Source organism: Taeniopygia guttata, chromosome 2 (assembly GCF_048771995.1).
Source record: "Taeniopygia guttata chromosome 2, bTaeGut7.mat, whole genome shotgun sequence".
Lineage (NCBI taxonomy): Eukaryota > Metazoa > Chordata > Aves > Passeriformes > Estrildidae > Taeniopygia > Taeniopygia guttata.
Genome location: NC_133026.1, coordinates 54285476 through 54305556, shown reverse-complemented (window position 1 = coordinate 54305556; position 20081 = coordinate 54285476). Strand labels below are relative to the sequence as shown.

Below are 20081 nucleotides of genomic sequence, written 5' to 3'. Positions count from 1 at the left end.
CTCAGATGAGACAGTTGACCACCCAGATCCTGCAGAATTTAGGAATAAAATGGGGGTGAAGACTTATGGCCAGGAGTTAGTAACTGATTTATTAACTATGCTTTCCAGAAAGACTAATAAATGTTTTGCTTTTTCATTATGGTTTCCACCCACTGTCAGAAATTGTTGAAACAAACTCATCCAAGGAGGGATGGACACCACTGGAGGAAGGGAGAAAATAGAGCATCCCATGGAGTGATCAGTGAGGAAATGTATCTGACAGCAATTCTACTTAAGAATGCTCTCAGATAGGCTCTCATTATTTTGTGGAATATTTTCTGGAAAAGGCAATCCCTTCAGTAACTCTACTCTGCATTTCCAGCATTGGGATTCAAAAATTCTAAAAGATCTTTTAACTTTATTTCTTTCTTCCCATCATGATTCCTTTGGGGGGGGAATAAAAAAATAATACTAACAAGAAAATATAAATCCTTTTAGAGAAAGACCTGAAGAATAAAGTCAGTAAATATCAGTAATGGGCTACAAAAAGTGAGGCTTAATTGCTCTAAAAAGATCAAATTAGAGCCCAAGAATACCCGAAATTCCTGGTGTCCAAGAACACCCAAAACTCCTGCAGACAGTCAAGAAGACAGAGTAAAAATATTACATGTCAGAGAAACTACAAGAGGAACTAAGCCATCAGCAAGGAACTAGGACATCCTTGGAGTGCCTCAAAGTTCAGCAGTCTCAGTGAAGTTAAAAACATCTCCAACCATCTCATTTTCTTTTCAAGCTCGTCTCCTGGATAAATCTCCTAAGCAGCATTATCAGATCAGTCCATTATTCATTAGTGAATATACTGCCTCTAACAACACACTTTAAAAATACTTCTGCATGCACTGTGTAGGACTGAGCTCCTGCTCCAATAGATTAGAAAAATCAATATTTGAAGACTATGAGATGTATCACAAAGCTGTGATTATGTAAGCCAGCCAAAGGGTTGTATTTGAATTGGACCTGGCTGTAAGCCTAGAAAACCTTTGGGCTGATGTCTAGAGGATTTTGCTTTCTGGGTTTTTGTTTTCATCAGTTGGAACATCATATTCAATACAATAGCCTACACAAAAGTAAGAAACAGAGGAAAGAGAAAATAAGACAGAAAAAAGAAAGGAGGGGAAAAAAAGAAAATATATGGTTAAAACATAACACTGCAAATTCACTGAAAGCAGAATCCGCAAAAATTACAAAACAGCCCTCTCAAATTAAAAGTAATTAATTAAAATAAGCAACAGTGCCTTCAACATTTTCCTAATATATCACTGAATATGGCAGTATGATATTTCTTTTGGAGTATGACAACAACATGGAGTGAGCTAAGAGGAAAAAACAATTCCATAAAAAATAAATGTTATGACTCTAGGGATATCATCTAACAGTTCTTAATGTCTCATATTCTTGAGAAAGAAAGTGATTCTTTTGCTATTACAAACCTATATTGGATTTATCTATTTCTACTTTCCATGCCCACTCTGCTCATGATAGGCAGCTGAAAAAAGGATTTTACAATTCCACTACATTTTGCTAGTCCTGTCTGATTTTAAATATCCAGAAGCCACCACTCCAGTGCATCCAGACTTAGCTGCTTCTTTGCTTCCACATGTGGGAAAAGTAAGCAACCTTCAGTGATCAAAAGGCAGGGAAACAAGTCATGTTTCTTGAAAAATTATCAATGTAATATCAGTGTAGTTCACAGATATTCTTAACATCTATGTTATTACAGGCATTAGAGATGACACTAAAACACACAAGTACATGGGTTTTCAATATACTTTGTATTTCTTCATATAAAGAAAGTTACGAGCCAGAATAAGAGTGCCAATTACACTCTTCTTATGTAATGACATGGAAGCTTTAGCAAAATCAGGAGTCATATCCAGGTTTTTCAAGACAGTATACAATTAACTACATACAAAACTAACATGAAAAACTAATCTACAAATCTCCACAATTCTGAGGATGCCAGGCTGATTCCTGTTCTAATATTTATTTGAGCACCAAAATTCTCTTATACCCTAACATTTCAATACCCAGCAGCTAGACTAGAGGGCTGGTGTTGGTTATGATTTCTGCTCCTTTCCATGCCAGTGGTGACCAGCTGCAGCTGACTTCATTAGAAAGGAAGGTTTGCAAAGAATCAAATGTGTAGTACATAAAAGCTGCAAGTGGCTCCCAAAGCATTTGTTGGACATGTATGACATACATGCAACAGGTTTTGACACTGGGTTTGGATGTTGACTGTCAAGAAGAGGGTTAGAAAATTGTACTGTGCTTCTGTGCTCTCCCCCCAGTCTATACAGGTAGATCAAATCTAGTTTGAGAGTCAGAAAAAAAAAAAAAGTAATAAAATAAAATATATCGGCCAGCAGAACAGATACGAGGAGGAGGAGGTTCTCATCATAAGGCCTTCCTGCAAGAAAATAAATGGTTTCCATCTCTCTTATATTGGATCCACTTTGATATGTGAAAATGCACTCTGCTTATAGCAAAAGAGAACAGATCTTCTTTAATAACTAAGCTTCATTAATTACTAATTATTACTGGTAGAATATACTTGCAGCTGATTCAAAATTCCCAGGTCTCTTCATTACATCTGGTTTTTTGTTTGAAACTGATTTAAGAAAACTGTTTTACTGTACTGGTTTACTGTTTTTTTTTCCCCTTGTCTTAAAAAAGGGATTTCACCAGTTTTACATATTTATTCAAGATAATGAAGACTTTGTAACTACTTGTATAAGTATTTTAACTGCTTACAGTATCAACACTCCCACTGTAGTAAGGAAAGAGGTATAAGGAAAGTAAGTTATACTTTTGTTATGACCAGAATCTATAAGTGCTACATTATTTGGCTGGGAATCTGCCATTTTCTTACACAGTAGCACAATATAAAACTATTTATTTTAATCAATTTTAAGGGTCAATTATTTCACAGACACAAGCCTTTTTGGATCATGTGGAAAATCTAACTTATAAAATACCCAGATCTTTTAAATCTCCAGATGAATTTTTCACAAGTGTAGAATATGGTGAAGCACCCATGTCCCTGGACTCTATTAATGCAAATATGCTGAATATTGTACCTGTGATACTCCATCCCTGTGGCTGTGGGACTGTATTTTACTTTGCCTTGTATAGTATGTAATGTCACACACTGGATCCACAACTGCTATTTCACTAAATGAGGACAGTTACTATTTAAAGTATTGAAGTATTTTCAAATAGAGCCACACCAGAGTAGTGATTATGGGTTTTTCAGTATTTCTGAAATTAAATAAGTATATTTAAAATTAGCTTTGTAAACTAAAAAAATGTGTATGGCTTGCAGTCTCACTGCAGCAAAGCAGATCACTGACAGTCATCCACAGTCACATCCGAGGAGCCCTTACAGTAAGTGCTTGATCCTCAACACCATAGGAAAACCTAATCCAACAGTGCTAGCTCAACATTTTTATTAGCTTGCACAATTACTCACCCTTGCCTTATCTTGCTTAGACAAATACGATACTCTTGTGGTGTTTCACACAGGATGTAAAATTCTACAACCACTTTAATAGGCACTAGTATCCTAATTACTGTGCCAAGATACTGACATCAAGATATCTCTCAGAAATAAAAGGCCTGGATACACACACTCTCTGCCTGCCTGTTGAGGGAAAAAGCCCCCTCTATTTGTAAGGAAAAAAACCCAAATGCATACAGTCTAAAGGGGCTGTTTCCCCATTTTTCCTACTGCAAATTCCAGCTGTATTTTAATTTAAAGAACTTCAACTGAATGCAACATTAGGATTACCAACACTCCTCCTCCCCCATGTCTACTGTGTAAGAAATGTTCTCCTGAGAAGTAAACAGGATATTGAGAAATCACTTAAATTACTTTTAATGCATTTCATTTGTATATGGGCATTATATGAAAAAAAGAAGCTTAAATACACTCTGTGCATTAGAATTTTATCATTGCAAACCAACATTAGAAAATACTGTCATCCACTGAAAAAACAAAAAGACATTCTTATAACTGGAAAATCAATCACTAAAACCACTAAATGTCACAGCTCAACATTCCCGAGAAGCACTGATAATTGTTACTTACACACTACACAAATGATATATGTCCTCAGTCAAGGAAGTAGGTCTCAGGTTTTTAGGAAACTGTACATATATTGATTTTACATTTATTTAATGTGGCTGTTGTAAGACACTTTGTTCTTCTGTTAAACTACGATTGTTTATCAAAAGATTCTGTAATTCAAGAGAAACATTCATAAAGTGTGTGAAAATGAAAACCACCATCCCACAGAAATCATGTCCACAAAATCCAATTTTGTGGATTTATAGCAGAGAGGCATTAAACTACTGTCTTGCAGGAACAGCAGAGTAGTCAATGAAGTATAACTGGCACAGCAGTAATGATTAAGTTGACATGTCCTCCTGTCACAGCTGTTAATCAGCTTAATAGCAGTTACATTATTGACATTCTTGTAATTACTTTTCTACAGCATATTTGTGCAAAATATATTTGACTTTAATTTTGAGTATTCAAGGGTAAGTTCAGTTCTCAAAAGATATGGTCGGAGTAGTGGTGCACAATGCACAGGTTATCACAGTTATCCTAGTGTAATACTAGAACTACCTGCTATCTCAACAAATATATAAAGAGATTTTTTGTACCTTCCCATCTTCTGAGCAAACACCCATGTGTTCTCCACTTTCATCCAGGCTGATCTGATTTATCTTCACTGGGCTCTAAAGAAAGAGAACAAGGAAAAAATACTTTTAAAGTTACATCAACAATGACATGCACTTTGAAAGATTTTCTTGTTAACAACTGAGTAATGTTTAGTTGCATGAATCAAAAAATCCTCACAGAATAGGTATTTCTATGACAAAGCCAAAAGACAGCCTTCTTTCCAGCCTTCTGCCTAACTCCAAAATTTTGACTTTCCTTTTACAGTTACCTGCCTCAGGGCTCTGGAACTCCCATGAAGTGTCAGGCTTCCAGATCTTAAGCATCTGTGCCTGCGCACCATGGCTATTAGTTCCTGCCATCAAAATTTTGGATAAAATATGGTGACCACACAGTCATCAGGGCAACTGGAAATTTTTCTAGTTTGGTCTGATGGCTAGGCTTGTAATTATTTGTTTCTTCAAATTCCTTCTCTTACTTTCATTTTTGGTTTTAATAGTGTTCTCATTAGTATTAGAAGGTCTTCAAGTTCAACATTGGATTACTTGTTCTTAGACAAGTATGGAGAAAAGCCTGAAAATCATCCCAATATAATAAATTTTCTCTTCCCTATCCAAATATACTTTTGGCAGGGTTAGACAGTATCTGCTACTGTTTAGTTAGATTAAACAGCTACCCATACCTGAGGTATGGAAGACTAATTTACAACATCATTTGGATAGCCTGAAGCATATCCTCTTGCATACAAAACCAAATTCAACTATATTCAGGTACCAAGAAACTTCTTATGTACCATGATCCTGATTTCACCCTCTGTAACAAACAGCTCATCATTTCAAGAATCACTGACGGATCTTCACACAGGTAAGACTCGCACACTTTTAAGAACCACTTTTCTTATTCTCATAAAATATTTAATGGGTTGAACCACAACTTAGACGACTCCTGTGGTTCTGAGCATGATAAAAGAAATCCATCATATGTTTGTGTAAAAATAAAGCATCACTGGAAGAGCACTGGAGTTGTGGGACCACATTAGATGCTACACAGCTGTGTCTGAAGTATTACAGATCCTTATATATGCTATGGCAGTTGGAATTGCATTAAAAGTACATAATAAGTATATAAAAACACACTGTCCATATGGGCTATTCTACAGCAAATAAACCGAGGTGTTTTCATACCCTTTGGAAAGTTTTTTCCCCCATAATCTTTCACACACACAGTAAATTCCAGCTCAGAGAAGGAAGCTTTTCTCCCATCCACTTTAAAAACAGCATATGCCCAAATCATATTTTCTAGAAGCTTTTTTATAATCAAGGTTGATGACAACTGAACACTGCCATAGTTGCCTGATGAGTTGGGAAAATTGTCCTGCCCATTTACTTTCCTGCTTTCTTGTGCGCAGAATATGTAATTCTTGGTCTCACCACAAAATGGCACCTGGAAATACTGCAATTACTGCCTATCACAAAGTGGTCTTTCTATGGTGTGTTGTTTGCAAGGAAATTCACTAGGAATTTAAACCAATTTTTCTTGACTTATGTGCTCCAGAAGTATTTTCACTTGCCACAGACTGGTTATGCTGAGTTGCTACATTTCAAGATCAGACACCGGTGCATGACTAGCAGTGCAGGCAGCTGGTGCACATCCCACAGCTGTGTTCCTCCTGTCATATTTAGGGGGTATCAGTCACAGGAATACAGCTCAAGTCCATCAACCTGATGGTGTGGCCAACATCCTTGTAAAAGCCCTGTTACAAACAGAATTGGCTAATTCCAAGACTGGAGGATGCTGAGTAAGGCAAAATGTATCAGTTGTCAGTCTGACTTTCTAGAGAATCTTCACAAACAGCGTGCACTTTTCTTCCTACCTTGCCTTGGAAAATGCCTTTCTAAATTTCTGTTTTGTTCATCAAGGTGCAAAAGAAGGCTCTGCCTCTGTCTAGGGGTGGGCATGGGGAAAAAGCTAGCATGTCTACATCATTCCCTCTACAACAAGGAACATCTCTGGCCTTCTGAAAGTACAAGCATAGAAAGTTTAACTGAGTTTATCATGGAAGTGGCATGGGTTTTTTTGTTCTGGACTGCATCTAAGTTGCCATTGCCACAACTTTCTCACTAAGTTTCTTCTCTTCATTTGTTATTTTGCAATTGCAAAGACAAAACATCTGTCTTAAGAAGTACTGTCTTGGCACAGGGTCATACACTAAGGTACAGTGTTCAACTGGTCATGTTCTTCTCATTACTCCAGCAACTACATCTACCATCAAGCTGACATCACAGCAACAGCAGACCTGGCAGCACTCCAGTGAGATGGGCCTTGTTGGAGGCACTACTGCAACAAAACCCAAAACAAAATGACACAAAACAGAACACACCAGAGAAGCTGATGGCTCAATCCTACAGTCCACACTTTTCCTATTTTCCTGTCAAATGGCTTTGATAAAGTTTAATTCTGAAAAAAATGAAATGTAGAAAATAGGCAAAGTGGACTACATAAGCTATCTTCACATAAATGTTGAAGATGAGGATCAGGATGATGGAATCAATCTGTTGTGATGTGGTTTGAAAGCCATATGACAATACTTTAGAGATTAAATGTGTGATTGTACTCAGGTAATTAACAGTGCTCAGCAAAACAAAACCTCTCCTGCAGGATACTAAGGATAACAGGAAGGGCTTCTAAAGGTTTATGGCAAGCAAAAGAAAGACTAGGGATAATGTGGGAAGAAAATAGGAGACCTGGCTACCCTGGACAAAGAGGAGGCTGGGGTTCTCAGTGACTTCCATGCGTCTGTCTTCACTGGCAAGTGCTCCAACCACACCACTCAAGTCACAAAAGGCAGATGCAGGGACTGGGAGGATGAAGATCCTGAGCCCCCTGTAGGAGAGGATCAGGTTTGAGACCATCTAAGGAACCTGAATGTGCACAAGTCTATGGGACCCAATGAAGTTCATCCATGGGTCCTGAGGGAGCTAGCAGATGAAGTTGCCAAACCACTATCCATTAATTTTTGAAAACTTGTATCAGGTGAAGTCCTTGATGACTGGAAGAAGGGAAATATAATCCTTATTTTTAAAAAGGGAAAAGTGGAAGATATGGGGAACTACTGACCAGTCAGTTTCACCTCTGTGCCAGGCAAGGTCACACAGCAGATTCTACACGAAACTATGCTATGGTACCTGGCCAACAAAGAGGTGACTGACAACAGCTAAAATGGTTCTAAAAGGAGAAAATCATGCCTAACAAATTTAGTGACCTTCTATGACAGGGCTGCAGTATTGGTGGACAGGGGCAGAGCAACTGTCATTGTCTACGTGGACGAAACGCAAAGTGTTTCACACTCCCGCATGACATCCTTGTCTCCAGATTGGAGAGACAGGGATTTGATGGTGGAACCACTTGGTGGATACAGAACTGGCTGGATGGTCACACACACAGTTTTGGTCAGTGGCTCACAGTGCATATGGAGACCAGTGATGAGTGGTGTCCCTCAAGTGTCCATACTGGAACCGATACTGTTTAAAACATCTTTGTTGGTGACATGGACAGCAGGATCATGGTGTCTCAGCAAGTTCACTGATGACACCAGTCTGTGTGACAGACGTGGGCTGAAGCAAACCTCATAAAGTTCAACAAAGCAAAGTGCAAGGTCCTACACTATTGGGACACTCAAGACAGATAATGGACTTTGTATCTGGTTAGCACAAGAGATTTGATAACAGGATGCCTTGGCAATAGCAAACAGAACTTTGAGGATTAAATCAAGATTGCAAGAAGATTAAATCAGACTGACCTACTGGAAAAAGAAAATTACATCAAACTCTGTAAGCAAGAGATGCAAAATGCAAGAGATGCTGTAAAATGCATACATTTGTTTATGTGATGATTAATCCAATCCTGGTAGTAAAAAACTACTAGTCTTCCTCGAATAAGTATATCAGCAGTTGTACTTCACAATAAATTTGGATTCTTTGACCATTTCATGGAGTCTTCCTCTCTCTTCATCGCCAACACTACACCTGGGTTCACTGCAATCCCAGACACAACAATGGGTTGGGCAGAGAAGTGATTGAGAGCAGCTCTGGTAAGAAAGACTTGGGGCTGACAGGTGATGAAAAACTCCACACAAACTGGCTGTGTGTGCTCACAGCCCAGAAAGACAATTGAACCCTGGGCTGCATCACAAGGAATGTGGCCAGCAGGTCAAAGGAGATGATTCTGCTCCTCTACTCTGCTCATGTGAGATCCCAACTGGAACACTGCATTCAGTTCTGGTGTCTCCAGCATCAGGAGGACATGAAACTGTTAGAGCAAGTCCAGAGGAGGGTCATGAAGTTTGTAAGAGGACTGAAGTACCTCCTTTGTGAAGACAGGCTGAAAAAGCTGAGGCTGTTCAGCCTGGAGAAAAGAAGGTTGCATGGAGACCTCATGGCCAACTTCCAGTATCTGACAAGAAAGTTCAGAGAGGGACTCTTCATCAGGAACTGCAATGATAAGACGAGGAGTAAGAAGTACAAATGAAAAAGGGGAAATTTATGTTAGATATTAGGAAGAAATTATATACTGTGAGTATGGTGAGACTCTGAACAGGTTGCCCAAAGAGGTTCTGGATATCCCAACACTGATACTGTTCAAAGGTAGGCTGAATAAGGCCTTGAGCGACTTCATCCAGGGGGAGGTGTCTCTGCAGAGGAGATTAGGACTATGTAATCTTTACATTCTAACCATTTATCATTCTGTGATTCTAAGATTCTAGAATGTTGTTAGTGGAAAAAAAGGGTGATTCCAGAGTATTTGCATTTTTCCCACATTCAAAATAGTGCACAATACTTCCAGACTTGTTCTATTTCTAAACAGAAATTTGATGATACAGTATTTCATAATAGCATATATAAGTAGCAATATGTTACAAGCCTTCTGCACACCCAACACCTCCATCAGTTGTGCTAGTAACTTTTTCTTTCTCCTATAATTTTTTCCTTTATGACTGCACCATACACAGATGACAATCAGGGAAAACAACTAAATTCAACTAAAGAGACCTGCTCATTTACACAAACCTCTAGCTAAGTTTCGACATAAAATGACATACACAAGGCAAAGCAAAGCAAACAGAGTAAATTTTTTTCTGTACTCAAGTCAAACTAGCACATTGACTATTAGCCTGTTCACTGACTTTACAAGTTAGAACTTTCTGAGGAGCTCAGAAAGTGATGATAGATCATGATGGTCCAGGCTGAATATTACATGCATTTTAAAATAAAATTTCAGGAAGAACTCTAATACCAGACTCTTCTTGTTCAGAGTTAAATAACTGTCAAGCCTATGACTTCCAGAAATATGTTCTACTGGAAAGCTGTTTGAGAATTAAGACGTCAATTTATCCAGGAAATCAGAAAAAAAAGACCACAGATAAAATTGGTACATATACTATCTAAACCAAAGTGTTCCTTCCAGAATTAGCTCCAATTCTTCTTTTCATAACCATCATTTGTTTAAATATACTTCTGTGCCAATCAGCAAAGCTACTTACTGTTTAAAATTTAATTGCATTAAATTAATTAAATTAAATTGCATCAACATTAATTGCATTTAATTGCATCCAATATCCTGTGGATAATTTTGATATTTTAGGAAGGAGGAACATAAATAATATTGTGGGTCACCCCCTCCCACCTTGCTTTTATTTTGTTTTTTATTAAATGTTATAAACTCAGGCATGAAGTTACAATTGCCTTTCCCTTGTGTTTTTCTTTAAAGCTTTGTCCAGCTAACCCACTAATGAGTTTATTTGTCTGACAAAAGAAAACAGGCTTTGGATTTTACAGTAAAGGAATAAATGCACCGCCTGCATTATCTACCTTTACCTGTCTACAAAAGATGAAGAATCACTGAAGGTTAGAGAAGACAAAAGTAGTCACTAACTCATAATTTGAAGGACTGATTATGTAATACACTTGGAACCATGATATACACTGGGGCTTGGTCACTTGACAGTTGTATTGACTGTTGTAAAGGTATTCTAAATGGGTGTTGGAAAAAAACTGTAACATGTAAAAGAATCTAAAATTTATAACACATAATAGAGATGATCTAATCTTAAACCTTATGTAATAAAACCACAGACACCAGTATATAAAATGTTGAAAAAACTACTATTTATTATTTTCTTAGCACTACATTGGGTAATATTTTTTTTTACCTAATCAGGATCCCTAGCATTAGGCCAATCAAGTAAAAATACAAAACTACTTTGTGATCAGAATGATACTTCCAGTACTGTACAAGTGATTAGAATACACACTAAATTTCTCAAGCGACATAATTCAAATTTGGCAATAAGGTGGATTGTGTTAGTTAGGAATGGAAATGCAGTTAAATGATTTACCTGAGAACAGCTTCAGAATTTCATACACTGTTGAAGTACCAGCAAAGAAGGAAGAAATACCTTCAGTTGAATTTCCATTAGCTGCTGTTTTCCTTCTGATGGAGACATGTTTGGAATTCTGGACAACATAAGTAAGTTTGACTGCTCAAAATCAATAATGTCAAGATGACACTATAGAACAAAAAACCCTGTTACCTTAATGGACGAAAGAGAAGTTTAAGTAGCAGGAGAGAAAGCTAGCAGACACCTTGCACATAAAGATCTAAATGCAGACTTTTGAAAAATCCTAAATTTAAAGGAAAGGAAAATCAAATCTCTAGCAGCAAATGTACCTCATGTGATAATCAATTACCTAATGTAAAATGCTTGAAATAAATGCTCTTACTATGGATTAAGTCAGCTCTTCAATTAGGAGTAAATTCATGGCCACTCAGAAAGCTTCTTTTAATTGTGTTCTTTGTGGCAACTCCTTCTCCCCTGACACTCATCATCAACCCAACTTATACAATCAGTCCCCCAATGGTGAACCTGAGAAATCAATCTGCTAATGTATAATTTGTAAAGCTCCCCCGACTAACAAATGGATAATTGATTCTTTCACAAATGCTGCATCCCAATGGATTTGAAGTGGATGAACATGAAACATAAGACTGGATTTCACTCCAATTCTGTGAGAAATGCAATATTTACAAGCTAAAAATCTAAACATTTTAATAGTTGTCTGTGACTTCATGCCTTTTAGCCATGGTTTGCAGGCAAACCACATGCACATTAGGAGTGTGAAAAGCAAAGCAGTGTTCCATCATACTTACAGCAAAACTCATTTTACTTCAAGAGGCTCCCATCACTTCTACAATCCCCTTAATCAGTGCTTTCATCCACTCTTTTTGAGAATTTTCATAAATTTTTCCTAAATTAATTTAAACATAATTATTTACCTGTGTGTGAGGAACCAATTTAACTTTGATTTATTTCAATACTGATTGTCAGAGGCACATGGGAGAGGGGTTGCCCATTTGACACATGCAGGAGGCAACTTGAAGAAGCCTTTTCTCTGGGAGGACTTCACCTGGCAACATGGGACTTCACCTCCTCCCATGGGACAGTCAGTAGAAGACACTGAACTACCCAGAGAGGCTTCTCCAATCAGACAATGAAAGGTCTCCACCAAAGGCCTGCCATGGAAGGTTGGACTGGCCAATGGTCTCCTGCCAGCAGGCAGACTTTGGGAAGAGCCAGAGAGCATAAAAATTAACTGCACCACAAGCTGTGGGGGGCCTTGAAGACTGCTTTTTGCTTTTGGAGGCTTTTTGGGGTTTTGCTTTTTGTGTCTTTTTAGGAACTTGTCTTTCGGCCAGGGGCTTTTAAGACTTGCTTTTTACCTCCAGCTTCAGCCTGCTGAGGGGCTCGCTGCTGCTCGCTGCTGTGACCTTGCTGGCTTGCTCGCTCCCTGGCCTGGCCCCCAGCTCGCCCTGGCGCCTGTCCTGCTTCCCTGCGTCCCTGACCATTGCCCTGCCGCTTCGCCCGCACACCCTTGCCTGAGCCACTTGGGTTCAACCCAGCTGCTTCCATCGAGCCCCTCACTGCGCTGCTCGCCCCGGCCCTGTCAGGGTCCTGACCCTCTGGTCGGAGCGCCTACTCCGCATGCCTGGCGCCGCTGCTCGGGAGACTCGCGTGGGCTCGTGAAAAGCCAGCCCGTCCATGGGCAGGCAGCGCACACACCGCCTGTCACCTGGACACCGGCGGCACTTCCCCCGACTTGCAGGCGGCAACGACCTCTCTTCCTCTCTGTCTCCTCTCCCTCTCTCTCCCTCCCCTCTTCCCCACCTCTTTTTCCATTTTCCTACTTCTTTTCTGTCTTTTCCAGCCCCTCTTTAGTTTGTGCAACTCCTTCTTATTTTTTTTTTTTCATTACCAATAAACAGTTCTCAGATACAACATTTGCCTTGTTTGGCTTACTTTAGTTCCTGACCACCCATTTCTAAAAGAATTCCTTGCAGCTTCCCTCAGGGGGACGCGACACTGTGCATACACATACACATATATACTGAAAGAAGAAAAACACCTAAGGGTCTTTTCTGCTACAGGAGTATCAGTCTGGATCTGCATAATTATTATGTAGCTGTTCTCTATACTGAGGCAAATTGTATGTACACAGTTGCATTGTAATAAAAAACCTGCCTCCTTAATGTGCCTACTTTTCATTTATTCATGTTTCATCTGCATGCCATTCACATAAATAAGCATGTAAAGCTCCAATGTACAGCAATATGATCAATCAAGCCATGGTTTTATACGTTAGCCTACCGGAATATGGATTACCATTATTATATTTGTATTATTTCCACCATGGTGGAGGTATTCAAATGTAAAATACTGATTTGCAAACAGAAACCACCTCAGTTATTGTCATAACTAAGCTAAGATCCTGACAAAATACAAACCTTTCTCTATGTAGGATGACAAACTTGCTTTGAAAAGCACCCCAAACCCTCAGCAACAGCTATGCACAACTGTATTATATGTTGTTGTTGTGTGTCTCATCTCTTTTGACTTCAAAACACTCATACCCAGAGATCTCTTGTACTGAGGAACTGTCTTTAAAAAGAAACTGAACCCATGCACTTTTCTTGCCCCGAATGCTGCAGTGTCACACTGACTCACATGTATTCATTCATATAGAACAGGCAAAAGCAACTCAAAACCCAAATTCTGATGCTGTACCACGATTTACCAATACAAAGAAAGAAGTACACACATACCTGAGAAACAAATACACATGTGTATGTGTAAGCACATGTAAGCACAATAGCACAAAGGTCTAAATTGAAAATGCAGCTGCAGGAGTTAGAGATGTTCACCACTGCCTGCAACAAAGTAGCATACTCTATATTCACAACACCCAAAGTTTCATTTGCTGAAAATTTACTAATAAGCACCAAAGATGTTTAGTTCAACAATATTAGCAGCGAAATTCTGGTAAGTGAGAACTCTTGCTCCGTTGCATTTCCTGTAACACTCTTGAATCTGTCATTCTCCAAATGAAAAATGGGAGATTATGTTGGTTAGAAGAAAAGGGAGGGGGGAAGGCTCAGGAGAGTGACAAGATCTGGGACACAGAACAATAACAACATTAACTTTTACCTTGTCCGCAGGAAGGCAGACCTTAGCTACAAAAAAGAAAGATCTCAAAAGCTTGTCTAAAACTAAGGGAATATGAGGACAAGAAGTCATACATAGTCTAAGACAGTGAGAAAGAACAAAAAGCCTATAGTGATTTCAATATTTTTCACATCAGTGAATCCCTTAACCTTGTTTGTCAACTCTGCAGGGACTAAGAAAAAAAAAATAAACATCCAAAGGGGAAAAAAATATTAACAAAGGATCTCCCTAAGTCTCTAGTAGTTACTAGATAATCCGAATACTTGCTTAGAATCAATGGAACTATTACCAAAACCAAATCTATACTGAAAGCCTAGACTACTTCCTAGCAGAATTGAACTGTTATCTAATTCCTGATGGATCCAAAGGAAAATCTCTTTTCTATTAAAACACTGCTGTGTAAAGAGATATCCTCCTGGGAACTCTGTGCTAAAGTAAGTAAACTCCCATTACCTTCTCCCCCAGGTCCCCTTTGCCATTCTCTGTATAACTGTAGGGCTCTTCAACAATGTTACGTCCTAAACCTTCCCCTACTTCTTTGTTGCTATCTGTGTATTAAAGCCAGCTGAGAATATGAAGCAATATTTCCAATCACACAGCCATGGAAAAGACTGAAGTACATGGGGAGGCCTGAGGAAAGTCTCCTGGTGATAGGTATACCTTCCGTTGGAAAAACCAACACCCCCTGGAGAGAAAGACTATTCCAGGCAATGTGGACATTCACCTCACCAATTTATGTAACTGCTTTCTTTTCAGAATAGTTTGCCAAACACAATGAACTTGTAATAATTAATCTTTAAATATAAACTATCAAGAGAGGCTACTGAATTATAAAAATGGGCTTTGAAGAACGGTCCCCAAAACATATCTAAAACTCTGAGGATGTAGCTTAAGGGGCACTTTCACTGCTTGTTTCTAACAGAATACCATCACCATGTCATTAATACATTTAACAGAATCTTTGTAAAATTCCATCCTTGAAGTGGAAAGTATGAGATTTGACTTCATTTCTTGATAAACCACATTTCAGAAACTAGATTAATGAAAAAGCCAAGCAGGTCATACAGTGAAAGCTCTTGTCAGGAGAGGTTTTCTTTTTAGAGATTATTTTAGTGGTGCTTCCACCAAACGACTTTTGAAGATGCAAAGGGCTGTTGACAATTCTGCTCAGAGCTCATGCACTGTTGCACCAACATAATTTCCAGGATGGTTTTCTGAAGTGCCATGATGCTCATCCCACTCTCTGACCTAACAAGATAGAGGACATCACCCAGTGGAGCCTGGAAACCCTGTTTTCCACACAAGGCTATTATTTCCTTCACAGTTCTCTTTTTTTTTTTTTTTTTTTTTTTCCCCTGTAAGCTCCTGCAATGGAAAACTTCAGTAAGTACTTTTTCCAATTATTTTAGCTTGTCAACCACTCCGCTACAGACAATGATCCAAACCCAATGGCAACTGAACACAGTGAGAAGATCTCCACTGCTGGAATCAGACAGATGCAGAAATATTAGAAGGAAATGAATTCCCTTTCCTGGCTGAAAACAACATAAGTAGACATATTCCTGGCATAGTTAAATATTACACTGGGTTATCAATGCTCAAGCTCAGCCAACACCTACACCTACAGTGTCATTTTCCATGTAAACTTTCAGTTATCAATACTGATACAGATTGGCCTAAGTCAGAGCTACATGAAATAATAAACACATTTTATGATTACTGAAAGCATAGTATTCTCTTTGGACACCAACTCTGGAACTTTCTTTATTTGCAATTATAAACATCTGGCAAAGTCTCACAAGTCCACCAGAGATACTCAGTCAATGTTGGGTATCTGATTCTTGTCAGGATCCTAAAAACATATTGTCATGGTTTGACATGGGAAGAGAATTTTTTTTTTTTTGAAGGAAAAGGTCACAGTCAGGGGTCAGGTTTGGATATTGACACTTGGGGTGACCAATTGAAGGTGGACACGCCTCTGAGAACACAGAGGGGTTAAAAGCGGAATTCCCAGGAGAACTCGTTCTTCTTTGGTTCCGGTCATCGCAAGGTACGGACCTCCCCCCCAGCCCAGGCTGGGTGGGGGAGGGTGCCATGCGGCCTGCAGAGGTAGGCCAGGGGGTGAAGGATCAGAACCGAGCTGGGCCAGCTCCTGCGGATGGAAGGGTGGAGAACATCTGAGATGTCTTTGTTCCCCCTCCCCTAAGCTAGAGGGAAAAGAGATAGAGAGCCAGCAGGCACCTGGGAGTTTGCCGGCGGAGGAGAAGGAGAAGGGGCGGGGGGCGAAGATGCCCAGCGTGGGAGACTAGAGAAAGAGTCCTGGGCTGAGATTGCAGCCGTCCGGGGAGTCCAGGAATTTTAACCCTTTCCTGTGAAATGAAGGCTTTATGAAATATTATTCCTCCTCACTTTGAAGGAAAGAGAGACAGCCTGGGACCTCAGATGTTCAGAGAAGAAGGTTGGGGGGAGATGATGGAGTGGCTTTTGGCTGGACTCTGCTTGTATACCATAGACTGAACCACTCCTTCTTTCAAGAGGGACTGCATTTTAGGGGATGCACTGGTGAGCCAAGAGACCTTCTTCAGCAACTACCAGTTTTGGAATGGACAGAGAGAGCTGAGGAGGGTGTGAGGATGCCCTCCATCTTCAGAGAAGAAGAGAAGGCGATCTCTGTCCTTGGACCCTCGGCCCCAGGGGAAAATGGGGGGGACTCTAGTCCCGAAATGCAACACTGGACTGTTGTTCCTGGTGGTCCTTGGCAAAGCATCCTTAAAGGGGCCCTATAAGCAGTCTCTGTCCCTGCACGGTGGTGAGAGCACTGTGACATGGAGAGGAGAGTGTTACACTGGCCGGTGTGTCTGGGCAGTGCCACGTGTGACATGGAAACACAAGAGGTGGTAGCTGCGTTTCCTGGGGGTCTGTGGTGCAAGGGGGACTCCTCTCTTCCCCGATGGATTCAGTAATGATTATATTGAAGGGTGAAAACCGGATTAAGGATCTAAATGGGTCTCGCTGTGGTTTGTTGGAGTTGGGTGGTGGGAGGAGGAATGTTTTGGAAGGTTTTCATTTTGAAGTTTGTGTGTTTTTTTCTTTTTCTTCCCCTTTATATTATTATTAGTAGTGTAATAAAGTCTTTCCTTTGTTATTAAGTTTGGCCTGCTTTGCTCTGTTCTCGATCGCATTTCACAGCATTTGATTGGTAAGTTGCATTTTCATGGGACGCTGGCATTGTGCCAGCGTCAAACCATGACACATATGCAAACCAGAAAGATAGAGGGAGATAGAGAGTACTCACACAAGTATAAACTGTGTATTATGAAGTGCACTGTAATTTACTGTAAGCAGTACATTGTATGCCATATCCTTATTGTGACAGTATGATAGGGAAGGCTAAATATGAAGATTAATTGATCCTATGCAAGTTCCTCAATGCATTTACATACAAAGAGGCCCTATTTCAATACCAGTGAAGTGTACATTTGATTGCATATCATAAACTTTATTTAAAGTAGATCAAAAAAGCAAACAGATTCATTCACTCCATCTTTACACTGCTCACATTTCAAAGCTCCTATCCATAAAACTGCCAAGACCTTCAACAACTAGACTTCAATTAACACCCAGTTTAGGATTACAGTGGTGAATCTTCCAACACCAAGATACCAATTTCTGACATTTCTTATACCTTTACTTCTGTGTCAGAGGACACTGAGTGAAACTAACTTCTTCAACAGCAACACAGTGGAGATGTCCACTTGACAGTAGATACTTTTATCAGTAGCCTTTCTGAGGGTATCAACACCAGACACTGGTCAAATCTGGACTGTACATGTTTAATATTCCACCACAAGTGCAATAAAGTACTATACACACTGGCATGTCTTTTAAAGCAAGTAAGTCTCATCCTTCATAAAGGAATCTTTATTAGAATTTTTAAATTCATTATCAATCATATCTTCCCCATAGAAAAAACTATTTGGCTTTCCCTTCATGTTTTGCTCATCATATTATGCCCCTGTTATGTCATTATCTATTTTTAACAGTGCTGTATTTTTTATTGTTAATGGAAACAAAGGGCTGTAGCTCTATCATTAATGTCAACTTGTATAAAAAACATTGTCCTCCAGAATTCAGTCTTTCTAACCAGGAAAACATTTTCTAATGTAAATAATATTTTATTAATGCCTGAACTCTTAATAATTCTGACAGGCAAACTACTATCATTCTATATATGCACATAAGTGCCTGCATTCCCTATGGACAAAAATGCCATCCAGGTATAATACCCCATTTGAAAGGAAAACAGCCCTAGGAATCAGCAATACGCTAGCTTACAATCAAACCTCTCCAAATCCTCCATATGCTTTTAAGTGTTATTAAGTTTTAGAAAATGCATATCTGAGTTACCAGTCTTTTATGAAAACACTTAATTAGTGCTACCTGAAACTAGCTGTTTCATTAGCGCCAATAAAACTCTAGAGCAATTTGGCACAGTGGTCCACTTTCTAAATAGTCCTGAGATGTGATACACATTCAAACAGCAAATATTACTACACCTGGATGGTGAAAGAGTTAAAGAAAAAAAAAAACCAACAACAAAATGTTTTGATGATTTTGATGTATCTTAAAAATATAACAAATAATTTCCTTCAAAACTGTTTGAAAGTGACACATGTAAATTCACTCGGCAGAATTACAGTAAGGTCCTCTGTTTGATCCTCCATAGAAATAAGAGGCAACAAGGTCTGGTGAAAAAAAGAAAACAAATTGGAAACTTTGTCCTTTCCAATGCTGTAAGAAATACTACAGTTGCAATGTCCTTAATGTCCTTCATGTGTAGCATTCTCCATTTTTAAAATATCTTCACCCTAGATTATTCAATGCTTCAGGTTGTTTTTTTTTTTAACATGCAAAATATGATAGTACCCTACCAAGGGAAGAGGAAGTGAACTATTTTCTATGTCTAGATGCTTGTGACAGAACAGTATGCAATCACAGTCCTTTACCGCATTAAAAATTGACATAACAGATTTCTACTGAAATCAGTGACATTAAAGAGGGCTATTAAGGTACTTAAATGTAATACATTTAGATCTGGTCATGAAATGCAGCTGACAAACAGGATACCCAGTCTGAGGTAAAGTGATTGATACCGGAGAACAAAAAAGGAGACTTCTTCCAATGCTTCTATGTTAAAAAAAGAGAGGAAAATAATATGCACTTGAAGGGTAATGAAGTTGTAGAAGGACCATTTGATCTAAAGATGGGGCTATAATCCTTCTTAAAAAAAGTACATGGGCAACATAGTTGCTAGTCAACAGTTCAAAGAGAAGGCAGAAACAATTGCTATTCCAGAATCAGCTGATAAAGTACATGGGCTTTATACTTCAACAGAAATTAATTATGTCGACAGCATACATGTTACTGTCTGCTGCAGTACAAACACACATCTGACATGTATGAGCTAGCAACATTCAAGAAATAAATGACTGCACCATACAAGACTTTCTGTAGCTGAACTCATACCTCCAGCTAAACTTTTTACATTTTTCTGCACTAAGCTACAGTTATTGAAACTACGAGCTTGAAAGAATAATTGAATGAAACGGTGACACTTGCCTCAGTTTTGAGCTATAAAAATTAATCATAAGTGATTCTAAAATTGTTTAGAACTCCCACAGTTCTTCTACATTCCATATCCCTTTGATCTTTTTGATTTACTAAAAATTTAGGCAATACTCCTTTCAAAGGAAAGTCAGATACAATGGTACAAAGATGATGAGCAAAACATGTATAAGAGGTTGT

General features: G+C 38.9%; 1 protein-coding gene across 2 annotated transcripts in view; it reads right to left on the bottom strand.

The window, feature by feature from the left end:
* VPS41 (VPS41 subunit of HOPS complex) overlaps positions 1-20081 on the bottom strand; it is a 110603-nt gene that overhangs the window by 58727 nt on the left and 31795 nt on the right. For both annotated transcript variants that reach the window (XM_002198900.7, XM_072924040.1), the window contains one exon: positions 4705-4779. In XM_002198900.7, coding sequence (XP_002198936.3) covers positions 4705-4779 — 75 coding nt within the window. The remainder of the gene's footprint in view (positions 1-4704; positions 4780-20081) is intronic.